This window comes from Lontra canadensis, unplaced genomic scaffold (assembly GCF_010015895.1).
Source record: "Lontra canadensis isolate GAN:19392208 unplaced genomic scaffold, GSC_riverotter_1.0 scaffold17, whole genome shotgun sequence".
Lineage (NCBI taxonomy): Eukaryota > Metazoa > Chordata > Mammalia > Carnivora > Mustelidae > Lontra > Lontra canadensis.
In genome coordinates this window covers 23090947-23112351 of record NW_022631011.1, presented here as the reverse complement: position 1 = coordinate 23112351, position 21405 = coordinate 23090947, and the positions used below count along the sequence as shown (strand labels likewise).

Genomic DNA, 21405 nt, shown 5'->3' with positions numbered 1-21405 from the left:
GGGGAGGGGCCTGTTGTAGTGATTCTCAAGTGTCTTTGCCCCAGGCGGAGTTGCACCGCCCTTACCAGGGGCCGGGCTGAGAAATCCGCTCGGGTTTGCTTTCGGGAGCTTTTGTTCCCTGAGCGCTTTCCGTAGAGTTCCAGAGGACGGGAATGAAGATGGCGGCCTCCCAGTCTCCGGCCGGGAGGAGCCGAGAGCCCGGGGCCCCACTCCTAAGTGCGCCCTCAGAGAACAGCGCCCAATTACTCCCGTCACCCTGGCCTCCGGCCGTGATCCGAGCTGACCGAGCCTGCGACCGGTTCAAGGTAACCCCGAGGTTAGAGCTCACTCCTCGGCTCTGTCTCTGTAGCCGGCTTCCCCGTTCTAATACCTGCAAGCTCTGCGACACTCAGACACCCCCGATCCTTCTATGACCCTGCGGGACCTGAGGCCACGCTGACCCTGTGTGGGCTTCACCCCGGTTAAGCCTCTGGAGCGATGTCCCTCAGCGGAACAGATTTTTTTAAAAGTCCTGATTTTGTGCTCTGTTTCTCTGCTGCTTGCTGGGAGCCAGCTCCTCCCCCCGCGGTCTATCTTCCCGTCGCTTTGGATTCACTTCTCCGCCAGTCCTACCTTTCAGAAAGTGGTTGATTTTCTGTTTCTAGAATTGCTGTTCTTCTTCTCTTCGATCTCCCATTGGATTTGTAGGTGTTTGCAATCTTTAGATAAGCTATCTAGCTGATCTCCCGCTACCTGAAGTAGTCTCAGCCTGCTACTTCTCCGCCATCTTGACTCCTCCCCCTCACAAAGCACTTTTACAGACATATTATCTCTTCAATCCTTGTACTAATCTGAACATTCTGCATTTTATTTTTTTATTTTTATTTTTTAAAAGATTTTATTTATTTATTTGACCAAACGAGAGATCACAAGTAGGCAGAGAGGCAGGGAGAGAGAGGGGGAAACAGGCTCCCTGCTGAGCAGAGAGCCTGATGCGGGGCTTGATCCTAGGACCCTGAGATCATGACCTGAGCCGAAGGCAGACGCTTAACCAACTGAGCCACCAAGCAACCCTATTTGATCCAAATTATCTAAATTATTTAAAAGAGATATTCAAAGAGGTAAATTATACTTGTCAAATTCTTGTTTTTCACTATTTTCAAAATAATCCCCACATTTAGGTGAAGGATACAGCCAGAAAAATATTACTTAATTACAGTATAGCACAGTTGAATAATGCACAGCTTTAAATATGATGAGAGCAGGAAACATCATTTTTATCATCATAAGTCCCATGAACATATATCAATCTCTTTGTTTAGAGATAAAATTTAAAAGTAAAACAATAAAATCAATTATATGCAATGATTCTTACTGTATTGGGTATCATTGCTGGTGTCAATTTTGTACTGTAGGAGAAGGACTACCAGTTCCTGTTCTATGTCTTAGCTCGTTTTCCGAAAAGGTTAGATCCAAAGGGAGACCCGGAGTTGAAATAGACCATTCCCTGAGTATTCTTTATCATCTGACCTTGCAAATTGTCCTCATTGACTCCAAATTAGGTTCTAAAAAGTTGAGTGCTTACCTTGTGCCCAGGGCTTTGTTAGGTTCAGAGAAACTGTGTAATTTTACCAATCACCATTTTGACTATAAAGTCAGTAGGGGAAACAGTCTGCTTTAACAGATAATTTGATGGGGAGAGTGGTTGCTAAAATCTCTCCTCTCCCCACTCTTTTTTTTTTTTTTAATGATTTTATTTATTTATTTTTCAGAGAGAGAGAGAGAGAGAGAGAGAGCGAGCACAAGCCGGGGGAACAGCAGGCAGAAGGAGAAGCAAGCCCTGCACTGAGCAGAGAACCTGATGTGGGACTTGATTCCAGGACCCTGGGATCATGACTTGAGCTGAAGGTAGAGGTTTAATTGACTGAGCCACCCAGGTGTCCTCCTCTCCCCAGTCTTGATTTGCATGTAGGATCTACTGTGCCATCAGAGTCAGGCCCTGGTTCAAATGATATTAAGTATTATTAATTAATAATAAACCTAATATGAGACAGACACCGTGCTGATCCCAGGGGATAAAATGGAGAGCAAAGAGGATATGCTCCCTGTCTGCACTGTATTTATAGACTGCTGGGGGAGAGCTGATAAGAAGCTATGACAACTAAGTGTGACAACTGCTATAGATGACAGTGACTTCTTTAACTTTCAGTAACTCCTAGAATTCCAGTCTTTTAAACTGTAGGTTGCAACCTATTAGTAGGTCTAAAAAATTTTTTTAGAGTAATTTAAAAGTCATAAAAAAATCAATGCACAAAAACAGAGAGATTAATACACCTGTACACCGATACCCCAGATTTAAGAATTAGTAAGATTTTCATTTAAAAAATGAAAATAGGAAGGGTGCCTGGATGGCTCAGTCGGTAGGGCATGTGACTCTTGATCTCAGGGTCATGAGTTCAAGCCTCACTTTGGGTGTGGAGCCTACTTTAAAAAAAAATTAAAAAGGAAACAGTAAAGGGAAATGGGATAGTTAAAAGAATAAAATAGACCAGACTAGAATAGGATGGGCTACAAATTATAAGGGTGTATTACCCTCTGAATATTGCACATGGTAAGAGAAACGATTGTTCCATAAAATTTGTGTGTATTTACTGAATTTAAGATATTAAAAAAATGTATAGGACTCTGTCAAAAAGGAAAAAAGGAAAGCTACAGTATCCATTTGTATTCCTATTGTGAATACAATGCTCTGTAAGAAGGCTTTGTATAAATGGTGATGATAATAGGAACAGAAACATGAAGAGCTAGCAAGTGGAAAAGTACATACACATAAAGTTAACTTATTACAACAGGGAGCTAGCTTACAAGGTAGTATTTTCATGCTTATATTGCTATTACTCAACTAATGTTGCCTAAGAACCTACTCTGTTTCAGGCAATATGCTAAGTGCATGGGATGTAGTAATAATTAAAACACAGCCTTCTTTCTCAGAGCTTGTTATTGTTTGCAGTTACAGCTGGGGAGGAGAGTATATCCTCCACATGAAAGAATCAACACTTGAAAATGCTCATCTCATTATAACTTGAACACACACACAAGCACATGCCTGTATAGCCGTATTTAGTTTTTTTGTTTTATACTGAGATCATACTGTATAAACCAGCAGATTGTTTTTCATTAAATAACGTATCAGAACTATCTTTAAAAATAAGTACACATAGGGATGCCTGGGTGACTCAGTCAGTTAAGCGTCTGCCTTCGGTTTGGGTCATGATCTCAGGCCCATGGAATGAGTCCTGCATCAGGCTCCTTGCTCAGCAGGGGCCCTGCTTCTTCCTCTGCCTGCTGCTCCTCCTGCTTGTGCTCTCTCTCTGACAAATAAATATATAAAATCTTTTAAAAAATAAGTAATATAGTGCTACCTCATTCTTTTTGATGGTTATACAAGTGTGAATGTCATAATTTACTCATCTCTCACTAAACAGGTTGTTATCATAAATGTCTAAGCTGCAACCAGCTTATGTCTTTACATATAATTGCTGGCTGTTCTATAAGATAGATTCTTCAAAATGGGATTTCTAGATGTTTGCTCTTGTCTTTTAATGCTATCAAAATATTTTGCCTTCCAAAAAGTTGCTCCTTTACATAACTTAACAAACATTTGTATAACTATTTCCCCATACTGTCACCAACACTATATATTATTAACCCTGTATGTTATTAAACTTGTAATCTCATGGTCACAGATCACTTTGTTTTTATTTTATTTTTATTTTTTATTTTTATTTATTTTTTAAAAAAGATTTTATTTATTTATTTGACACAGAGAGAGAGATCACAAGTAGGCAGAGAGGCAGGCAGAGAGAAGGGGAAGCAGGCTCCCCACCGAGCAGAGAGCCTGATGCGGGGCTCAATTCCAGGACCCTGAGATCATGACCTGAGCCAAAGGCAGAGGCTTAACCCACTGAGCCACCCAGGTGCCTCCACTTTGTTTTTAAATTTTGCATTTCCTAAACTACTAGTGAGATTGTCCACCTTTTTATAAATCTTATAAATTTATAAATTTTAAACTTAAAATAAATTTTTAAGATTTATAAATTTTTTGGCTTTTTTTTTTTTTTTTTGAAGCAAAGTGAAAGTATATTACGTGAAGGTAAGAACAGAAAGGAAAGGAAAAGAAAAAAGCTCTCTAGAGTGAGAGATGGCCTGCCCTTTGGCTATTATTCTGTGGGTGTCCTTTATATATCCTTGCCCATTTTTCTATCAGGTGTTTCATTACCAATTTTTAAGAGTTCTTTAGCTGTGGGAAATACTAACCTACTGTATATGGCAATTTTTATTTAAAAGATATTATTTATTTATTTGAGAGAGAACAAGCAAGAGCACAATTGGGGGGGAGAGGCAGAAGTAGACTCCCTGCTGAGTGGGGAGCCCAACGTGGGGCACGATTCCGGGACCCTGGGATCGTGACCTGAGCCCAAGGCAGACGCTTAACTGGCTGAGCCACCCAGGCATCCCTGCAAATACTTTTCTCTGTCATTTTTAGTCTAATTTTGTTCATGGTGATTTTGTAGAACTCAAGTTTTCATGTTTATGTGATCACATCTGTCACTTCTATGTGGGTTCTCATTTTTATATTTTGCTTCAGATGTTACCTCTCCACTCTAAAACTATACAAATAATGTCCCGTGTTTTTATCTAGTGCTTTTATGGATTAAAGAAATGTTTCTCACTTTAACCTGGCTGGAATGAATTTTTGTATGTAGAGGGAGGTGAGGTGCTATCTCCCCCATTCTAGCACTGACCACTGGGTATAGTTTTCTTGATGCAATTTGTTTAAAATTTAGACGATAACTCTGAAAGACAGGATCAGCCCCACAAGAACCATACAGACTGAAAGTAATTATTACTATCAAATCAGAATATATGCTGTACAGATGAAGAAAGTTATCTGATGTTATTGGTGCTGTCATCCTAGACACAGTTATAAGGGAGTCTACATTATAAGGAACTGTCCAAAAAGTGGCATTTTTAGTTAACAATTTTGTGTTAAAATGCTTTTTTGTACATGGTTCTCTTAATGTGATAACCGTGCAAAAAGGTACATATTTTATAAACAGGTGGAAATAGTAAAAAAAAAAAAGGTGGGGGTTGAATGGTATGGAGGCTACCACTCTGGGCTGGCTAGCTCATTAGACATTGCCAATCCCCACTCCCTTACTTGCCTACACAACAATTAGAAAAATAGACATGCTTGATTTCTCAGCCTCCTTATCAACAATGGTGGCCGCTCCTTATCAACAATGGTGGCTGTGTGACACAGTTCCAGCCAATGGGTTTATAAGTGCAAGTCTTGTATCAGCTCTGTCTGGCCCCACTCCTTTCCCCTTTTCCTACTCTGAACACAAAGGTGATGTCTGGGCTGCTACAGACATCCTGTGTCTAGGAGATAACTAGCTACCCTGCTAAGTGGAGTGGAAACAGAAAAAGCCTGAGTCTTTGATGACAATGGAAACCCCTACACCCATCCTGACCTGCCTAGAGGTGTTTTATTATGCAAAATAATACCGTAATTCCCAAGTCACTCTTAGACAGGTTTCCCCAAGCTGAAAGTATGTTTAATTAGTACAAATGATGTGAACCCTATTTTCTGGGAACAGTGAAATAGAACATTTTAGAGGCTCCTGGGTAGCTCAGTGGGTTAAAGCCTCTGCCTTCGGCTCGGGTCATGATCCCAGGGTCCTGAAATTGAGCCCCGCGTCAGGGTCTCTGCTCAGCAGGGAGCCTGTTTCCCTGTGGGGGCCCCCCACCCCCGCCTACTTGTGATCTTTCTCTGTCAAATAAATAAAATCTTAAAAAAAAAGAAATAAAACATTTTAATATTTCTTACTAATGTATTCATGAAATTAGCATAAATTAATTGCTAGGGATTAATTTTTTATAGATAAAGACTCACAGACAATTTAAAATGATAGAATTTATTTTAATATATTGACATATATGTATGCACATATACTATTTTAAAAATAAGCATGAAAACTATAGTTGTTATAAAACATAAATCAGCCTTAATTTATTATTATCAGAGTAAAAGAGCATGTATAGACATCAGTCTAACATTGTTGCATTTGCCTTTTAAAGTTAGAATACGTAAAAGATTTAGCGCGTTGTATTTGATCTCATTCAGTTTTCACATTATCATCATTAGGTATAAATACCCTTAGGAATGTGCCAACTTATAACCTACATTCTAATAATCAAAATCTCTTAACAGTTATTAAAGTACCATTAAGTCACCTAAAATGAGTAATCTAAAAAAATACCAGCCTAAATTAAAACCCTGAGGAATTAAAATCGTTTTTACACAATAGTTTCGATTAAGTGCAATTCCATGTTTGACTACTTTATTTAAGGTCATACTTGGTAAGGCGTAGTAAAAATAAAATCTACATAAGTTACAATCTAAATCTCTATTTCATTTCTTGCTACAAAGTTGTTTTGTTTTCCCAAAAAAGTGGTTTTTGCATGTCATTCTGGACCTCTTCACCACCTGCTGGCTTATCTGCTTTATATACAGTAGTTAAGATTTGTGCACTAAGCTGAGTTGCCTTTATATGGTGGTTCAGACCAAATGCACCTAAGGAGCTACATGCTGGAGAGTTCATGTCCATGCTCAACCATGGCCTGCACAAACTGCTTGAAGACTCGATCCATGTAAGTGGACTGCCTTGGCCAGATTCCTTCCAGAAAACCAATATGGCCTCCATAAGAAGTAAGGACCAAAGCAACATTAGGGTTTTGCTTGGCAATTTCAATTGGAATAGCTTGGGGAAAGAAAAAGATGAGCGAAGAGGGGAGGTAAGAGAAGGAAAGGAGAAAGAAAAATACATAATTATTACCCAGTTTTGTTACGAAAAGTGCATGCTCTTATTATTTCTAATCATTATAAGTTGAAACACCATTACATAAATAAATATTTGTAATGAGTATGGCTAACAGAATAAGTCTCACTAATTTATATCAGCCATTTATATTCTTACAACAGATCATGTTTACAGTTATGTACTAAACCACCATTTTTGGAAGAATCAATCCAAGTGTTTACTTATAACCTAAAAGTATAAAAAGGCCCAGTCTTGTTTTGAGAAAATAAAGAAAGGTGATTCAAGGAATGGTGAATACTTACATTATGTTCTAAGATCCCCACTTAGGTATTACACCAGGAAAACAAGAACTAATCTTATCACCTTTGTGAGAATGATAAATTCATTGTGCATGACTTTGGTTAATTTTACATGATATTAGATTCCTGAGGGGTCAATTGTTGGCCAATTAAGCACTCAAAATTATATAATTAATTTATATAGTAAAAACATATATAGATAGCAAAAAAGAGTGGAAAGAAATACTCCCAAGTGGCAATAGTGTTTAACACTGGGGATTATTTTTTCTTTTTCTTCCTTGTCTTCCTTCCTTCCTTTCTTTTGTTTTTCTTTCTTTCTTTGAGTTTGTGATCTGAATTTTTTTTTAAGATTCTTATTTATTTATTTGACAGAGAGAGAGTGAAAGAGCACCAACAGGGGGAGTGTCAGAAGGAAAGGGGAGAAGCAGGCTCCCCACTGAGCAGGGAACCTGACATGGGGCTCCATCCTAGGACTCCGGAATCATGACCTGAGCCAAAGGCAGACGCTTAATCAACTAAGCCACCCAGATGCCCCTTCATGATCTGGCTTTCTATGTGTAGTCAGGAGAAAGAAAAATTTTATTTTGAAAATATAGCTGCTATATTTAAATAACTCTGTAGTAATGACAATCTTTTTCTATACTCAACAAAACCTATCCTGAGTAAAAGCTTCACTCTAAGGCATGTGAACTGAAGTTGTTTTATTTTTATTTTTTCTCCCATGCTTAGAGTTTACAATGAAAATGTTTTTTTTAAGATTTTTTAAAGATTTTATTTTTAAATATTTTATTTTATTTTAAAGATTTTATTTATTTATTTGTCAGAGAGATAGAGAAAGTACAGGCAGGCAGAGAGAGGGATGTGGGGAAGCAGGCTCCCCACGGAGCAAGGAGCCCAATGTGGGACCTGATCCCAGGACACTGGGATCATGACCTGAGCCGAAGGCAGCCACTTAACCGACTGAGCCACCCAGGCACCCCAGTGAAAATGTTTTGATTTAAGATCTATAATGAGTCACGACCTGGCATGAGAAGTGTTTTAATTTCAGGTACTGCTAAATCTTATCTCCTTCATTAAGTTAATGTGGTTGTGGCAGTATTTAGACCTTCATATCTTGGACAGAGTCTTAAGGGTAAATGAGCTAATTAAAGGTAAGATATCTCTATCCCGTACCCTTCTAATGAAGGAAAGGAAGTATTTAGACCTTCATATCTTGGACAGAGTCTTAAGGGTAAATGAGCTAATTAAAAGTAAGATATCTCTATCCCGTACCCTTCTAATGAAGGAAAGGAAACTGACACACTCTAGAACTGAGACCCTTACAAGATGGAGCTACTGCTGTGTCCAAATTGCTTGTTCAGACAATGTGCTCAGTTTGACCCCTTTACACAATGCTCTCCAAAGAATAAATTTCAAGATCCTACATCAAGGCCCAGCAAGCCAAGTCCTTGCCCAAAGGGGCCCTAAACTCATATCCTTGGCCAGCCCCATCTAAAGAAGAGTATTTCCTATCTTGGGTGTGAGCTCAAGAGCAGGATAAGGTGAAATGACATCATATTTTTGCTTTTCCTTTTTCACGTTACAAATTAAAGGCTTTGATTTAGAATGCTTCACTTGCCTCTGATGGAATTATTATGTTATGAGTCCCAATTTCACACTCTGGATACACTCAGGAATTTCTGACACTGATAGTTACAGTCCTATCACAAGAACAAAGGCTGTGCCCCATTGAGTCACATGAAAGATGCTGGCTGCCTGCGTTCTCAGGATGCAGACAGTTGCCTACTTATTCAAAGTGGCAAGACTATCTTAAGGGCTTGGGAAAGAATAGGGAATAATGAATTTAAATTTCAACAAAGTGGGGCAGGTTAACATGATGAGAAATTGTGGTTGATAAGAGAAATTATTATGAAATATTATTAAATATTGGTGAAATATTAAGAAATTAAATATTTCTAATATTTAATATTACATGTTAATATAAATATTAAATATTAAGAAATATTAAGAAAGGAAAAGTACTACACTTTCTTAACCCAGTGAAAGGAGGCTAAATGGCCACCATGTAATTCAGCTAAAACTAAAGTTCACAGTTTCATTTCTTGATTTGTGGTGAAAGGCCAAAAAGTCCCCACCGTCCCCACCATCTAAAGTTATTTCTGATTAATCATAAGTCACACAATCAAATGATAGGTGATTTTTATTTTTATATACTTTGGAGATTTTCTGAAATGTTGACAATACACGTGTTTATAGTCAGATTAGCTTTTTTTTTTAATGAAGTACTCAGGGGAAAATGTTTTTGAAGTATTTGGGGGGAAGTGAGAAAAAAATGTAAAAAAAGTTTTTTTGGGGAGAGGTGCCTGGTGGCTCAGTGGGTTGAGCCCTTGCCTTCAGCTCGGGTCATGATCCCAGGACCCTGGGATCAGCCCTGCATTGGGCTCTCTGCTCAGCTGGGGGCCTGTGTCCTCCGCCACCCACCACCTGCTTCTCTGCCTACTTGTGATCTCTCTCTCTCTTTCTGTGTCAAATAAATAAATAAAATCTTAAAAAAAAATTTTTTTTTTAAAAAGCCTTTTTTAGAGAGACTGGGTGGCTCAGTTGGGTGAGGCTGAGTGTGTGCCTTGAGCTAGGTCATGCTCTCAGGGTCCTGGGATCAAGCCCATGTTGTGTTGGGTTGGGGTCTGGCTCTGTGCTCAGCAGGGAGCCTGCTTCTCCCTCTCCCTCTGCTGCTCCCCCTGCTTGTGCTTTCTCTCTCTCAAATAAATAAGTAAAACGTTAAAAAAAAAGAAAAAGGCTTTGTGAAATTTCATTAGAAAAATAATTAGAGTATGTGCTATGGGGAGTGCTATGAATTGTGAAAGACTGATGAATCACAGACCTGTACCCTGAAACAAATAACACATTATATGTTAACTTTTTAAAAAAAGTAAAGAAGTATTGGTCAAGTCTGCTGGTACTTAGGATGATTTCTAATGATCTTACATTGCTTCAATATATGAACACATGCATATATATCTTTGCTACGAAATTCCCTATTTCTTAAATTAAGAGAGTGAAGAAGTTAATCTGGGCTTAATTTTCTTTTATACAGTATCCAGGGAAAAACAAAGACTGTTTCCCTTCAAATGGGATGAAATGTGCTACACTCATGGAGATAGTTAAGAACATCATGTCTATAAAGTCTCAAGCTTTCTTCCCAGTTTAAAGGGGAGAAAAACTCCAAAGCCTTCTGCTTAAGAATCTGAGGAAGAAAAGGCAAGTGATGACAATGAACTTGTAAGGCAAAGATACTGTAACGTAATCTGTCCAAAGGACAGTGTATTTGATAAAAAGGAAAGGTTATAAAAAGTTAGAACAAGCAAAATATTCAGAGACATAATTCACTCGAAGACTCTCATAATGAACTAGATAAGGGTCCATGAAAGCATTTAAAGTGACTTCACCCATTTAGATACTAAATTACGAGTATCTAGCTATTTTTTCTATTGCACTGGAAAACAATTTATATGACATTTAATTTCTCATTACTGTATTTTCTTAAAAAAAAAAAAACCATGATTTTAAAACAACCAATTCATGTCAAAATGTACAGAAATAATGTGAATTTTACCATGACTTGGTGAGAAAACATCATCCACAGAATTCAGACACAACACTGGAATTCCCACGGATTTCAGTCTACGATTCGGGCTGGCATCAGTATAATAATCATCAATCGTTTGGTATCCAAACATGACTGAGGTGAATCGCTTATCAAACTCTCTGATGGATTTAGCCTGAAACATAAAAAGAGATGATCTCTCTTCTTGGAATCCGAAGGGGAAATCAAAATATTACATAACGTTTCTCTCTTACCTTCATGACGTGATCCATGTCGATTTGTTTTACAAACATATGACGGTGCCTGCAGCAAAATAATTTCAAAGGTAAAAAAATTTCAGGTTATAGCTATCTCTATCACACCTAAAGTACATAATAATAATTAACCAAATAGGCTATCACAGGGCACAAAGTGAGTACTCAATAAATATTTTCTTAACCAGACTTAGCAGAAGTACATTGATATGTATCCTGAAGACTTTTTTTTTTAAGTACTTTTATTTTTTTTAGAGAAAGAGTGAGGTGGAGAGGCAGAGAGAAAGGGAGAGAGAATCTTAAGCAGGCTCCACATCCAGTGTGGAGCCTGACCCGAGGCTTGATCTGAGATCCTGACATGAGCCAAAATCAAGGGTCTTAAATGCTTAACCCATTGAGCCACCCAGTGTACTTTTTTCTTAATTGAAGGATACTGAAATAATTTTGTAATAATAAACATAAATGTTGTTTCATAACAAGATGTACCTACACTCTGCTACTATTAAACCAATTTGGCTGAAAAGGCCTTATTTAAACCAGCTTTCCCTTGGATAAACCACTTGAAGACATTATTTTAAAATTGCTTTGTTGAAAATTAAAATTTATATTTCATATGCTTGTATATGGTCACTTTTCTTTCTTTCTTTTTAAGTATTTTATTTATTTTTAAGTAAGCTCTACACCCACTGTGGGGCTTGAACTCACGACCCTGCAATCAAGAATCACATGCTCTACTGACTGAGCCAGCCAGGCGTCCCTAAATGGGGGTCATTTTTCTTATATAACCAGTACTTTAATTGCCAAATCATTCTCTTCACTTTTCTTTTTCTTTTTTTTTTTTTTTAAAGATTTTATTCATTTATTTGACAGAGAGAGATCACAAGCAGGCAGAGAGGCAGGCAGAGAGAGAGGAGGAAGCAGGCTCCCTGCTGAGCAGAGAGCCCGATGTGGGGCTCGATCCCAGGACCCTGAGATCATGACCTGAGCCGAAGGCAGCGGCTTAACCCACTGAGCCACCCAGGCGCCCCTCTCTTCACTTTTCTTGCTATTGTCCTCCATTTCAGTGACAATGAGCAATTAGTGATCTTTTTAATATTTTAAGCAATATTTTATAATTAATATCTGTAATTTAATAAATAGGCTAAATTTAATCCAATGTTTAATGTCACCTTTTGGGGTATCTATGGTTTTCGCTAAGTCCTGTACAAATTAACTGGACTTTTTATTTAGCATTTGTATTACATTGATCAATTAACCCAAAAACGGATGGTAATAGTCATCAAAATAGAAACAGAAACACCTCTGTTCTTTAGTATCACACCAATTTAAATGGTAGAAAATATATAAACAATTCCGAAAAAATTAATGCAAACATAGTATTCTGGTAACATTAAGTGGGGGATGAGAATATCTAAGTGAAGTGCGTTCCCCCAGCTTCTAAAATGTACTACGTATGTAAGCATATACTTAAGAAACTATATTATTCTGCGCTAAAAACACTTAATACATTGCTTACTACCTAGGAAACAATTAGGTACTAACAGATTACCAACAGGTAGAAAATCTGGAGAAATAGCCCTCATGTTATTCAACACAGTCAATGCTCAACATTTTTAGTCTTTTGGAATAATTTAGAATAGTGACAGAACAGTGATCTTCAAAGTAGGGGCACATCCCCCTAGGGGTTGTACCACTGAGATCCAGAAAGAAAACATTACAACTTTTATCTACATTTTTAGCTTATGCTTAAAATCTTTTTATTTTTGTATATCTTTATAACAAAAACTATTTGGCACAGTAGAAAATGCATACAATGTAAACACAAATATACAACTATTAGCAGCCTTATACTTTACAACTTTCTTTCTGTTGGGGAATATAACCCAAGAAATTTGGAGACATCGGTTTTAAAGATGACTCACTTATTAACTGAAGACTGGAGGCAAGTCGTCAAGTAGTAATTGAAAAGCAACCAGTTGAGTGGTTTCTCCAATGACTCAGAGCAAGCAAAAGTATTCCAACCGACTGAAAAAGTTGCAGCTGCCTTCAAAGGAGTTTTTGGCCCAATTTTGCCCAGGTAATTCAAAAGCAGCATTCTAAAATGGGGAGAAACAGGAAACTTAATGATGAGTTTGTTATCTCCAAACATCTCATTTCTTTTTTAATTTAATTTTATTTTATTTTATTTCATTTTATTTACTTATTTGAGATAGAGCAGGAGCAGAGGGGCAGAGGGAGAGGGAGAAGCAGGATCCCCACTGAGCCAGGAGCCTGATGAGGGGTTCCATCCCAGGACCTAGCCAAAGGCAGGCGCTTAACTGACTGAGCCACCCAGGGTCTCCAAGACATTTTATTGCTAACTATGGACTTTACCTTAACTATGGAGAAGAAAACCACAAACCCAAGTTTAAGGCCTTTATCTTGGAAAAGCATGCAAGTATCTTCATTCTTTCCTTGCCACATTCATATACTTATTTATCTTACAGTGGACTATATTGTGAATGGACAAGGCATACAGTTATTACTTACATGTATATCCTTATATGAAGTAAAATATAAGAGAAATCCCCTATATGATGGGTTGTTTTTTCCTCCACCCCTCCTTCCTTGCCTTCCTCTCTTCTCCTTTTTCTTTCTCTTTCTTTCCCTCTCTCTCTCTCTCTCTTCCTTCCTTCCTTCTTTCCTTTTCCTTCCTTCTTTCATTTCCTTCCTTCCTTCCTTCCTTCCTCTCTTTCTCTTTTCTTTCTTTCATTTTTAAAAATGATATTGGGAAAAAAAATGATATTGGGGGTTTATTAAGAATATGCAAATCCTTGGGGTGTTTGGTTGGCTCAGTGGTTTAAAGCCTCTGCCTTCGGCTTGGATCATGATCCCAGGGTCCTGGGATTGAGCCCTGCATGGGGCTTTCTGCTCAGTGGGAAGGCTGCTTCCCCCCACCCCACCATCTCTGCCTATCTGCCTACTTGTGATCTCTGTCAAATGAATAAATAAAATCTTAAAAAAAAAAAAGAATATGCAAAACCTTGGGCCCCTGCTTCTAGGTGAATGTTTTAGTATATGAGGAGTGTTTCAGGCAGTTTCCTATGATAGACCACAGAGTAAATATTTTGGGCTTTGCGGGCTATATAATATCTGTCACAACTATCCAACTATGTAGTGCAAAATCAGCCCTAGATAATACATAAATGAATGGACATGGTTGTCTTCCAACCAATCATTATATATGGATGAAATTTAAATTTCATGTAATTTTCACATGACATAAACGATTCTTCTTTTGTTCTTTTCCAGTCATATAATTTTAATTTTAAAGATTTTACTTATTTGAGAGAGAAAGAGACTGTGCACAAGCTGGGTGAAAGGTAGAGGGAAAGGGAGAAGCAGACTCCCCACTGTATAGGGACTCCTTTGCAGGGCTCAATCCTAGGACCCTAGGACCATGACCTGAGCCTAAGGCAGATGCCTAACTGACAGAGCCACCCAGACGCCCCATTTAATTTTTTTTTTTAACAAACTTTATTTATATAAGGAGAGAGAGAGAGCGTGTGTGAATGACGGGGAGGGGAGAGGTAGAGAGAATCTTAAGCATTCCCAGTGCAGAGTAGACAAGAAGCTTTATCTCATAACCGTGAGATCATGACCCCAGCCAAAATCAGGAGTTGGATGCTTAAATGACTGAGCCACCCACGCACCCCTTTTTCAACCATTTAAAAATATAAGAACAATTCTTAGCTCTTGGACAAAGACAGATTGCCAGATTTGGCCTGTGGGCCGTGCCATGCTAACCCTTGGCATAGATGGCACAGACAGAACATGAAAGAGTGGTTTTCAGATGTGGTTGCACAATGGAATCACTTGGGGAGCTTTCAAAATTACTACAGACACCTGGGTTTAAGCCCGGAGATTGTGAGTAATCAGACTGAGTGGGCATCCTGGTTGCCTCTGAGCCCTTCCTCCCTAAAATAAGTCTCTATAGGGCTTCCTAGCATGGAGTTAGACTTTCTGAGTTGTGGCAGAGCTCCTTGCCCTCAAAGTCACTTGTTTTCTCTTCCTATTCTTTCCTGTTTTTTTTTTTTTTTTGTTCTTAATTATCACTCATTTCCCCACTTTCTTTGGTTCTATCAATTTTCCTGATTTTAATCTAGTTCTATTTTGGTAAGAGGAACAAGAATGGGGTTAATCTAATACTAATGTCAAAATCTAAGTTTAACATTATCAACTAAGAGAAAGGGTGATAGTCTAAATTCTGTTTCTCATTATATTTGCCATTCTTTTTTTTTTTTTTTAAGATTTTATTTATTTATTTGACAGAGAGATCACAAGCAAGCAGAGAGACAGGAGGAAGCAGGCTCCCTGCTGAGCAGAGAGCCCCATGCGGGGCTCGATCCGAGATCATGACCCGAGCCGAAGGCAGCGGCTTAACCCACTGAGCCACCCAGGCGCCCCTATATTTGCCATTCTTTACTTCTCCAATTGCCAATGATCTGAAATAGGAGAAATGGGTAAAAATTCTGTCTCCTTCTTTCCTAGCCCAAGTGGCTCTCAGAGTGAATGTGATGAGGTTTAAGATGAAAAGTGGAAATTTTGTTCCTGCAAATGATTCTTAATAATGACTGTACTCCTGGGATAAAGTACTGTGGTTCACTAAGTCATTTAAAGAACGATGTTTACTCTCCTGGAAAACCTTCATTCTAGAGTCCTAGTTTTGGTGATTCTCTTCTCCGGCTGGAAGTCAGAGAGTGCTGGGAGATTGTTATAATGGGCAGATCGAAAGGGTGGGAAGGGAAGCCCTCAGGAGTAGGAAGGACCAGTAGTATCCATGACCAAGTGTGTGTGTGTTGTGGGGTGCGGGGGGTACTTCTTGACTATTATTCAGGGGAAAAAATAATATCAAGATGTTACTCCAAAAGAGGATGTTTTATTTTGACAGAAAAAGGACTCCATGTTTTCACCAAAAGAAAAGAGACAGACAGACAGAAGAATCCATGAGTTAAGAGACTTAAGAGATATATCAATCCAATGGACCTTATCTGGTTCCTGACTCAAACACACTGTAAAACCAACCAACCAACCAACCAGCCATCAACTGGGGAAATGAGATACAGACAAAATATCTGATGATTTTTAGGGATTACCACCAATTTTGTTCAGGTGTGATAATGGTACTCTGTGTGTATTTTAAAGAGCAATTACCTTTTAGAGATACCTACTAAGATATTTATAAATGATATCTGAGATTTATTTAAGATAATCAGAGCTGGGGAGGAGTGGAGGGGTAATACTGATAAACAAGATTATCTGGGAATTGATAATTACTGAAGCTGTGTGAAGAGGGCTGATTATTATTGAAGTCAGGTGGTTAATACATATCAGGGCTCATTATACTCTTCTCTTTTACATGTATACAAAGAATTTCCTATACATTCTTTAGAGCTTCTTTACCAACTCATCGGGAGACTGAAACCTGACTAGGTAGAGCATGGTGTAGATTCCTGGGCTAGACTCAGTATCAGCTTAAATCCCCTATGTGGTCCCCGGCATCACAGGCTTGGGGATTACCCCAGTCTCCAGAGGCACTGGACATTAGGATCTTCGAGAGACTACGTTTTTGTCTGTTGCGTTTCCAAAAGAAAAAAAAAAATTGTGTCAAGCTATAAAACACATCCCCAAGTGGTAAATCCACTTGGGAACGTGTCACAGTGCTAGGCAACTAGAAAGGGTGCTTCCTTCAAACAATTTACAAGACATTAATATTCAACCAGCTGCTAAGGCTAATGGTCAAGTTCTGCCTTCAGGCACTGAGACTTCAAAGGGACATGACTAGGCATTTCCCAGGGGCTTCTGAATAGGGAATCTGGCCCTGTTTAGGTAAGGTCTGGCCTTTAAAAAGTCAAGAATTTATATGATTAAGAGAAAAATTTCAGCCCACACGCTGTTCTCTACAGTTCACATTATGGGGCAAAGGAAAGAGAAATACCTTGAGCACAATTCAGAGGTTCTGCCTGGTTTTTCTACACTGATTCAGATTTCTTCCTTTAGTAGGTCAAGTCAGACCTTCCATGCTAATGTAAGAAATGTATTCTTTTCTTTCTAGTTTTATGTTCATCAGAATCTAAAAAGCTTTGGTTAAAGACGGTTCTTCAGAATCTATCATTTGGAAAGCCTGTTCATTTTCAAGTAATGAAACATCCTAAGATGTTCTGAAAATTGAAGTGGCGAATAAATCAATTACAAAATTAAGAAAAAATACCATTTTCTACCTCATGTGTTTGTTTTTATTTATTTTTATTTTTTTTTAAGATTTTATTTATTTATTTGACAGAGAGAGATCACAAGTAGAGAGGCAGGCAGAGAGAGAGGGGGAAGGAGGCTCCCTGCTGAGCAGAGAGAACCCGATGCGGGGCTCGATCCCAGGACCCCGGGACCATGACCTGAGCCGAAGGCAGAGGCTTTAACCCACTGAGCCACCCAGGTGCCCCTGTTTGTTGATTTTAAAAAGTAGTTTTTGGACAAGCATTTAAGGAATCTAAGCATGGTGAAATTCTGGATAATTAAAATTTTGGATTTTAAGTTCATAATCACTGGAATAAAAAATATAAATAATTAGTAGTAGAAATGAATAAGTATGACATAAATGTTCCAATTAAACCCCAATGTAACTGCAAGAAGCACAAATTTTAATAATATTCATATGCTTAAAATAGCAGCTGGTGTAGGGGTTAACAATAAAACGTCAGAGTTTCTAGGAGAGCATTCCAGGGTAGGTCCATTTGCCCAGCAACAAAACAAAACAAACAAAAACACCACCACCTGGAGAAAAAAAATGTTGAAGGCCTCTTCAGCTGGAGAGAGCAAGAAGTGATTATTTCTATGACTGGAGTGATGAAAATCAGCCTCCAAAGTCAGCTTCCTGTGTGGTGCTGGAGGACACACATACAGGACAGCTGGGAGTACATCAGGGACTCTGAAGGTCACCATGGCAGCTGCCAAGTGAAGGCAATCAAGGTCACAGGGTTCTAACAAACCCTTAGGTTCAGAAAACTCTTTGAGTATCCCAAGGAGATACTTGCATCCTTTTCACCACAAAGCCATAGTTGCTAAGGAAAATACTAACATTGGCCTGGGTGAATTCCTTCCTTCACTCAACCATATGTGGTAAAATCAGATAAAAATAATCAAACAGTTATTTTCAAATGTCTTTGTAGCTTGTCATCTCCTGACAGAAGCAGTCAGGAAGGCCACTTCTCTCTCAAGACATTTTAGAAAGGAAAAAAATCTTACCCTCCCATTGAAACCCCTGCTGCCAGGAAGGGAGCAGAAGGGTACAGACTGTGCACGTGGTGAATAACAGTCTCCAGGTCTTCAGTGTTAGCACAGCAGTAAGTCCTCGGTGTCTGTAAGCAGAGACAGGTAAAGCACAACATTTAAAAATCATGAGGTTCATGACCTGTAAAAGGCAGAAATGACAGAGCCGAAGTTATTCTTGATTTAAAAAAAAAAAAAAGCAAACAAGTGAACAAAAGAGACATTGCAATTATGCCCCCCAAATTTTAAATTGTGGCTGGTTTCTAACGGGGGAACCGTTTTCTTCATCTTAAATGCTGTCCACCAATGGGGTAGTGTGGTTTTCTGGCATTGCCTTCCCTCTAGATAAGGCAATTTCCAGTTGCATTTATGAATTACTATGTTCTTCTACAACAATATATCCATATAGCCCCAGCTGTACTACACTGCAACAGACACTTAATATGTTAAAATATGTAAAGCTGATTATGCCTCAATACATCAGGCATTCAAACAAATGATTTTCAAGTGAACCTCATCAATAAGGGCTCTGTTTCTGGCAGGAAAGCTTCACAAATGCTTTGTTTGAACTGTGGGAGGAGGGGGCAGTCCTTTCTGCAGAATAAACATCAGAGTGTGTCCATGAATATCTGTGTGTGTGTGCCTAGGTGAGATAAAACCCCCAGAAACTGAATAACACGGAGAGGAGTCTGGTTAACACTGCTCTAACCAAAGCAGTGTCCTGGACCCTCTTGACTTTACTATTCCAATAAACCATGATCGCCACATAAGGTTATGTTCACCCACCGTTCAATCGCTAATGAGAAGCCCGAGACAAGCACAGTTTTTAATGATCCTTCCAATTAAACTCAAGCCTAAAACGCTACCTATTGCCTACCATCATCTTTTTGAGGTCTGCAAATATGAAACTCTCCAAAAGACAAAGGTTAACCCTTTAGAGTTACTAAATAATTAAGCTTGTGTCTACAAAACCGTGAGGAAGATCCCATTATTATATCTATTTTATAGAGGAAACCGAATTTAGAGACATTAAAAGACTCCTGGCACACCTTACCAGCTAATATGAGACTAAGTGGAGATACTTAAAAAAAAAAAAAAATCCTTTGTGATTAAATGCATTTGAGGGGCAGAAATTCACTGTAAAATCTAAATGGAATAGTATCTACTACCAGGCTCCTTCACAGTGACTGCACCTGTTGTAACAAGAATTCAGGTGAAGAAATCCTTACATGATATTTTTATTACATGGGAGTCTATTCATGTGGCATAGCTTTAACATTTCTGAATTATTTGTGACAGTCACCAGCATGTACTCTTGTCATGCATGCTTGATGTGAATGCAGCCACACACATGGTCACACATGAATGTGCACACAGAGCTCAGGGTTTGAGAAAAACGGCCTGTGGAAAATTATCAAGATCAGAGAATCTTAGTGTCTGGAAGGACTTGGTTCCTTATTTACACATGAAGAAATCATGGCTCAGCAAGGTTGAGTAATTTGGCAAAGGTCACAAAGTAGCAGAGCCTGGATCACATGTTTGTAATCAGTAAACAATTTCCTGTAAAGTACTAGGATACTAAATTCAGCACCTGGTATCCTCAGATACAAAAACTGATTTTTCTGTAAATGTTTTTCTCCAGATGGATGACACTAAGATCAAAACTGATAATACTGGCATGGATCAAGGTTGCCAGAACTCTGAAACTCAGTAAATCTAGAGTCTTTCCGGCATGGTCCTACCTCCTTCCGGCTGCTTTTCCTGCTTCTGTGATGGCACTATCCCATTCTCCTCCTGTTGCTAGCTTTCCACTTCCTGCCTGGTTCCTGTCATTCTTCCCACAACCTCAATGTGAATACTCATTCCCAAAAGTCTTGTCTTAGGCCTGCGTCTGCTTCTCTGGTCAATACTTGATTCCTGAGGGTCTTACCTATCTTCCTGGCTTCATCAAACCACCACTAGGCAATGACCAAACCAACTCTCCACCTTCCACCCTCTCACCTGATCTTAGGCTCCAGATCCAAATTTCCAAGTTCTTCTTTTTTTTTTTTTATATATTTTATTTATTTGACAGAGATCACAAGTAGGCAGAGAGGCAGGCAGAGGGAGAGAGGAGAAAGCAGGCCCCCTGTGGAGCAGAGAGCCCGACGCGGGGCTCGAACCCAGGACCCCGGGACCATGACCTGAGCCGAAGGCAGAGGCTTTAACCCACTGAGCCACCCAGGCACCCCCAAATTTCCAAGTCCTAACAGGCAGCTTCACTAACGGGTTCTGGCCGTAATTCAAACTTAAAATGCCTCAAAGTAAACTCTTCTCTTTATGAACACTATACTGCTTCTCCTAACTTCCCATTTTTAAAAAAAAATAGATGACACCTATATTTTCCTAATTAAAACTGTAGGTGACATTGCCTTCTCCCTCTCCCTTAATCTCATAGCCAATAAATTGCCAAGTCCTGCAGCCTCTTCCTCCTCAGTGTCTTTTGCAGGAAACACCAGCAACCCCTTCTTTCTACTCTAGTAAAGGCTTGGTATGTTAGATTTCTTAGAAGAGCCCCAGAGACAGGCAGGATGTGAGTGTTAGCGGTTCATTTAGAAGGTGAGACCAGGAAGCACCAGTAGGGGAATGGTGAACTGAGTCAGGGAGGGTAGAAAGTCAATAAAGAACATGGGACCAAGCAGTTCGTGGCTATGGGCAACAGGGGACTCCATCCTCTTGGGGCACTTTGGGACAGTATGGGAATATGGCTCAAAATTATCCCAAATGAGTGGCGAGGGAGCTGGGTTCCACCAGTTCCCTTCAGCCATTGGTTGAAGGCTGCTCCTAGAGAAGGTTCACTCGCTGTCACTCCTGGTTGGCCCTGAGCTCAGGGCCAGCAGGCTCCTGCGGCTAGAGAGGCCCCCGGTCCAAGAGATGTGAGCGTTTGCAGGTGAAAGCCATGAGGTAGATGTGCATGGGAATGGTAAGTGTCACAGGGGTAAGGATGTGACAAGGGTATGGCATTAATTGTCTCTGCTACCAGGCCTTTTTACCTCTTACTTGGACTGTTGCAATAGCCACTTAACTGGTTAACTCCCAGT

At 39.2% G+C, this 21405-nt stretch overlaps 1 protein-coding gene and 1 non-coding gene across 2 annotated transcripts in view; one reads left to right on the top strand and one right to left on the bottom strand.

Annotated features, from left to right (window-relative positions):
• The first annotated feature begins 2381 nt into the window (after positions 1–2381).
• Positions 2382–2454, top strand: TRNAK-CUU. The gene has a single exon. It is a non-coding gene; the product is annotated as a tRNA-Lys (tRNA).
• A 3573-nt stretch (positions 2455–6027) lies between these two features.
• The window catches only part of ABHD3 (abhydrolase domain containing 3, phospholipase), a 42185-nt gene continuing 26807 nt past the window's right edge, over positions 6028–21405 (bottom strand). The window contains exons 5-9 of the mRNA XM_032859781.1: positions 18302–18414; positions 12943–13116; positions 11021–11069; positions 10776–10941; positions 6028–6803 (exon numbers count right to left, since the gene is read on the bottom strand). Of these exons, the coding sequence (XP_032715672.1) occupies positions 6625–6803; positions 10776–10941; positions 11021–11069; positions 12943–13116; positions 18302–18414 (681 nt within the window). The 3' untranslated portion in view covers positions 6028–6624. The remainder of the gene's footprint in view (positions 6804–10775; positions 10942–11020; positions 11070–12942; positions 13117–18301; positions 18415–21405) is intronic.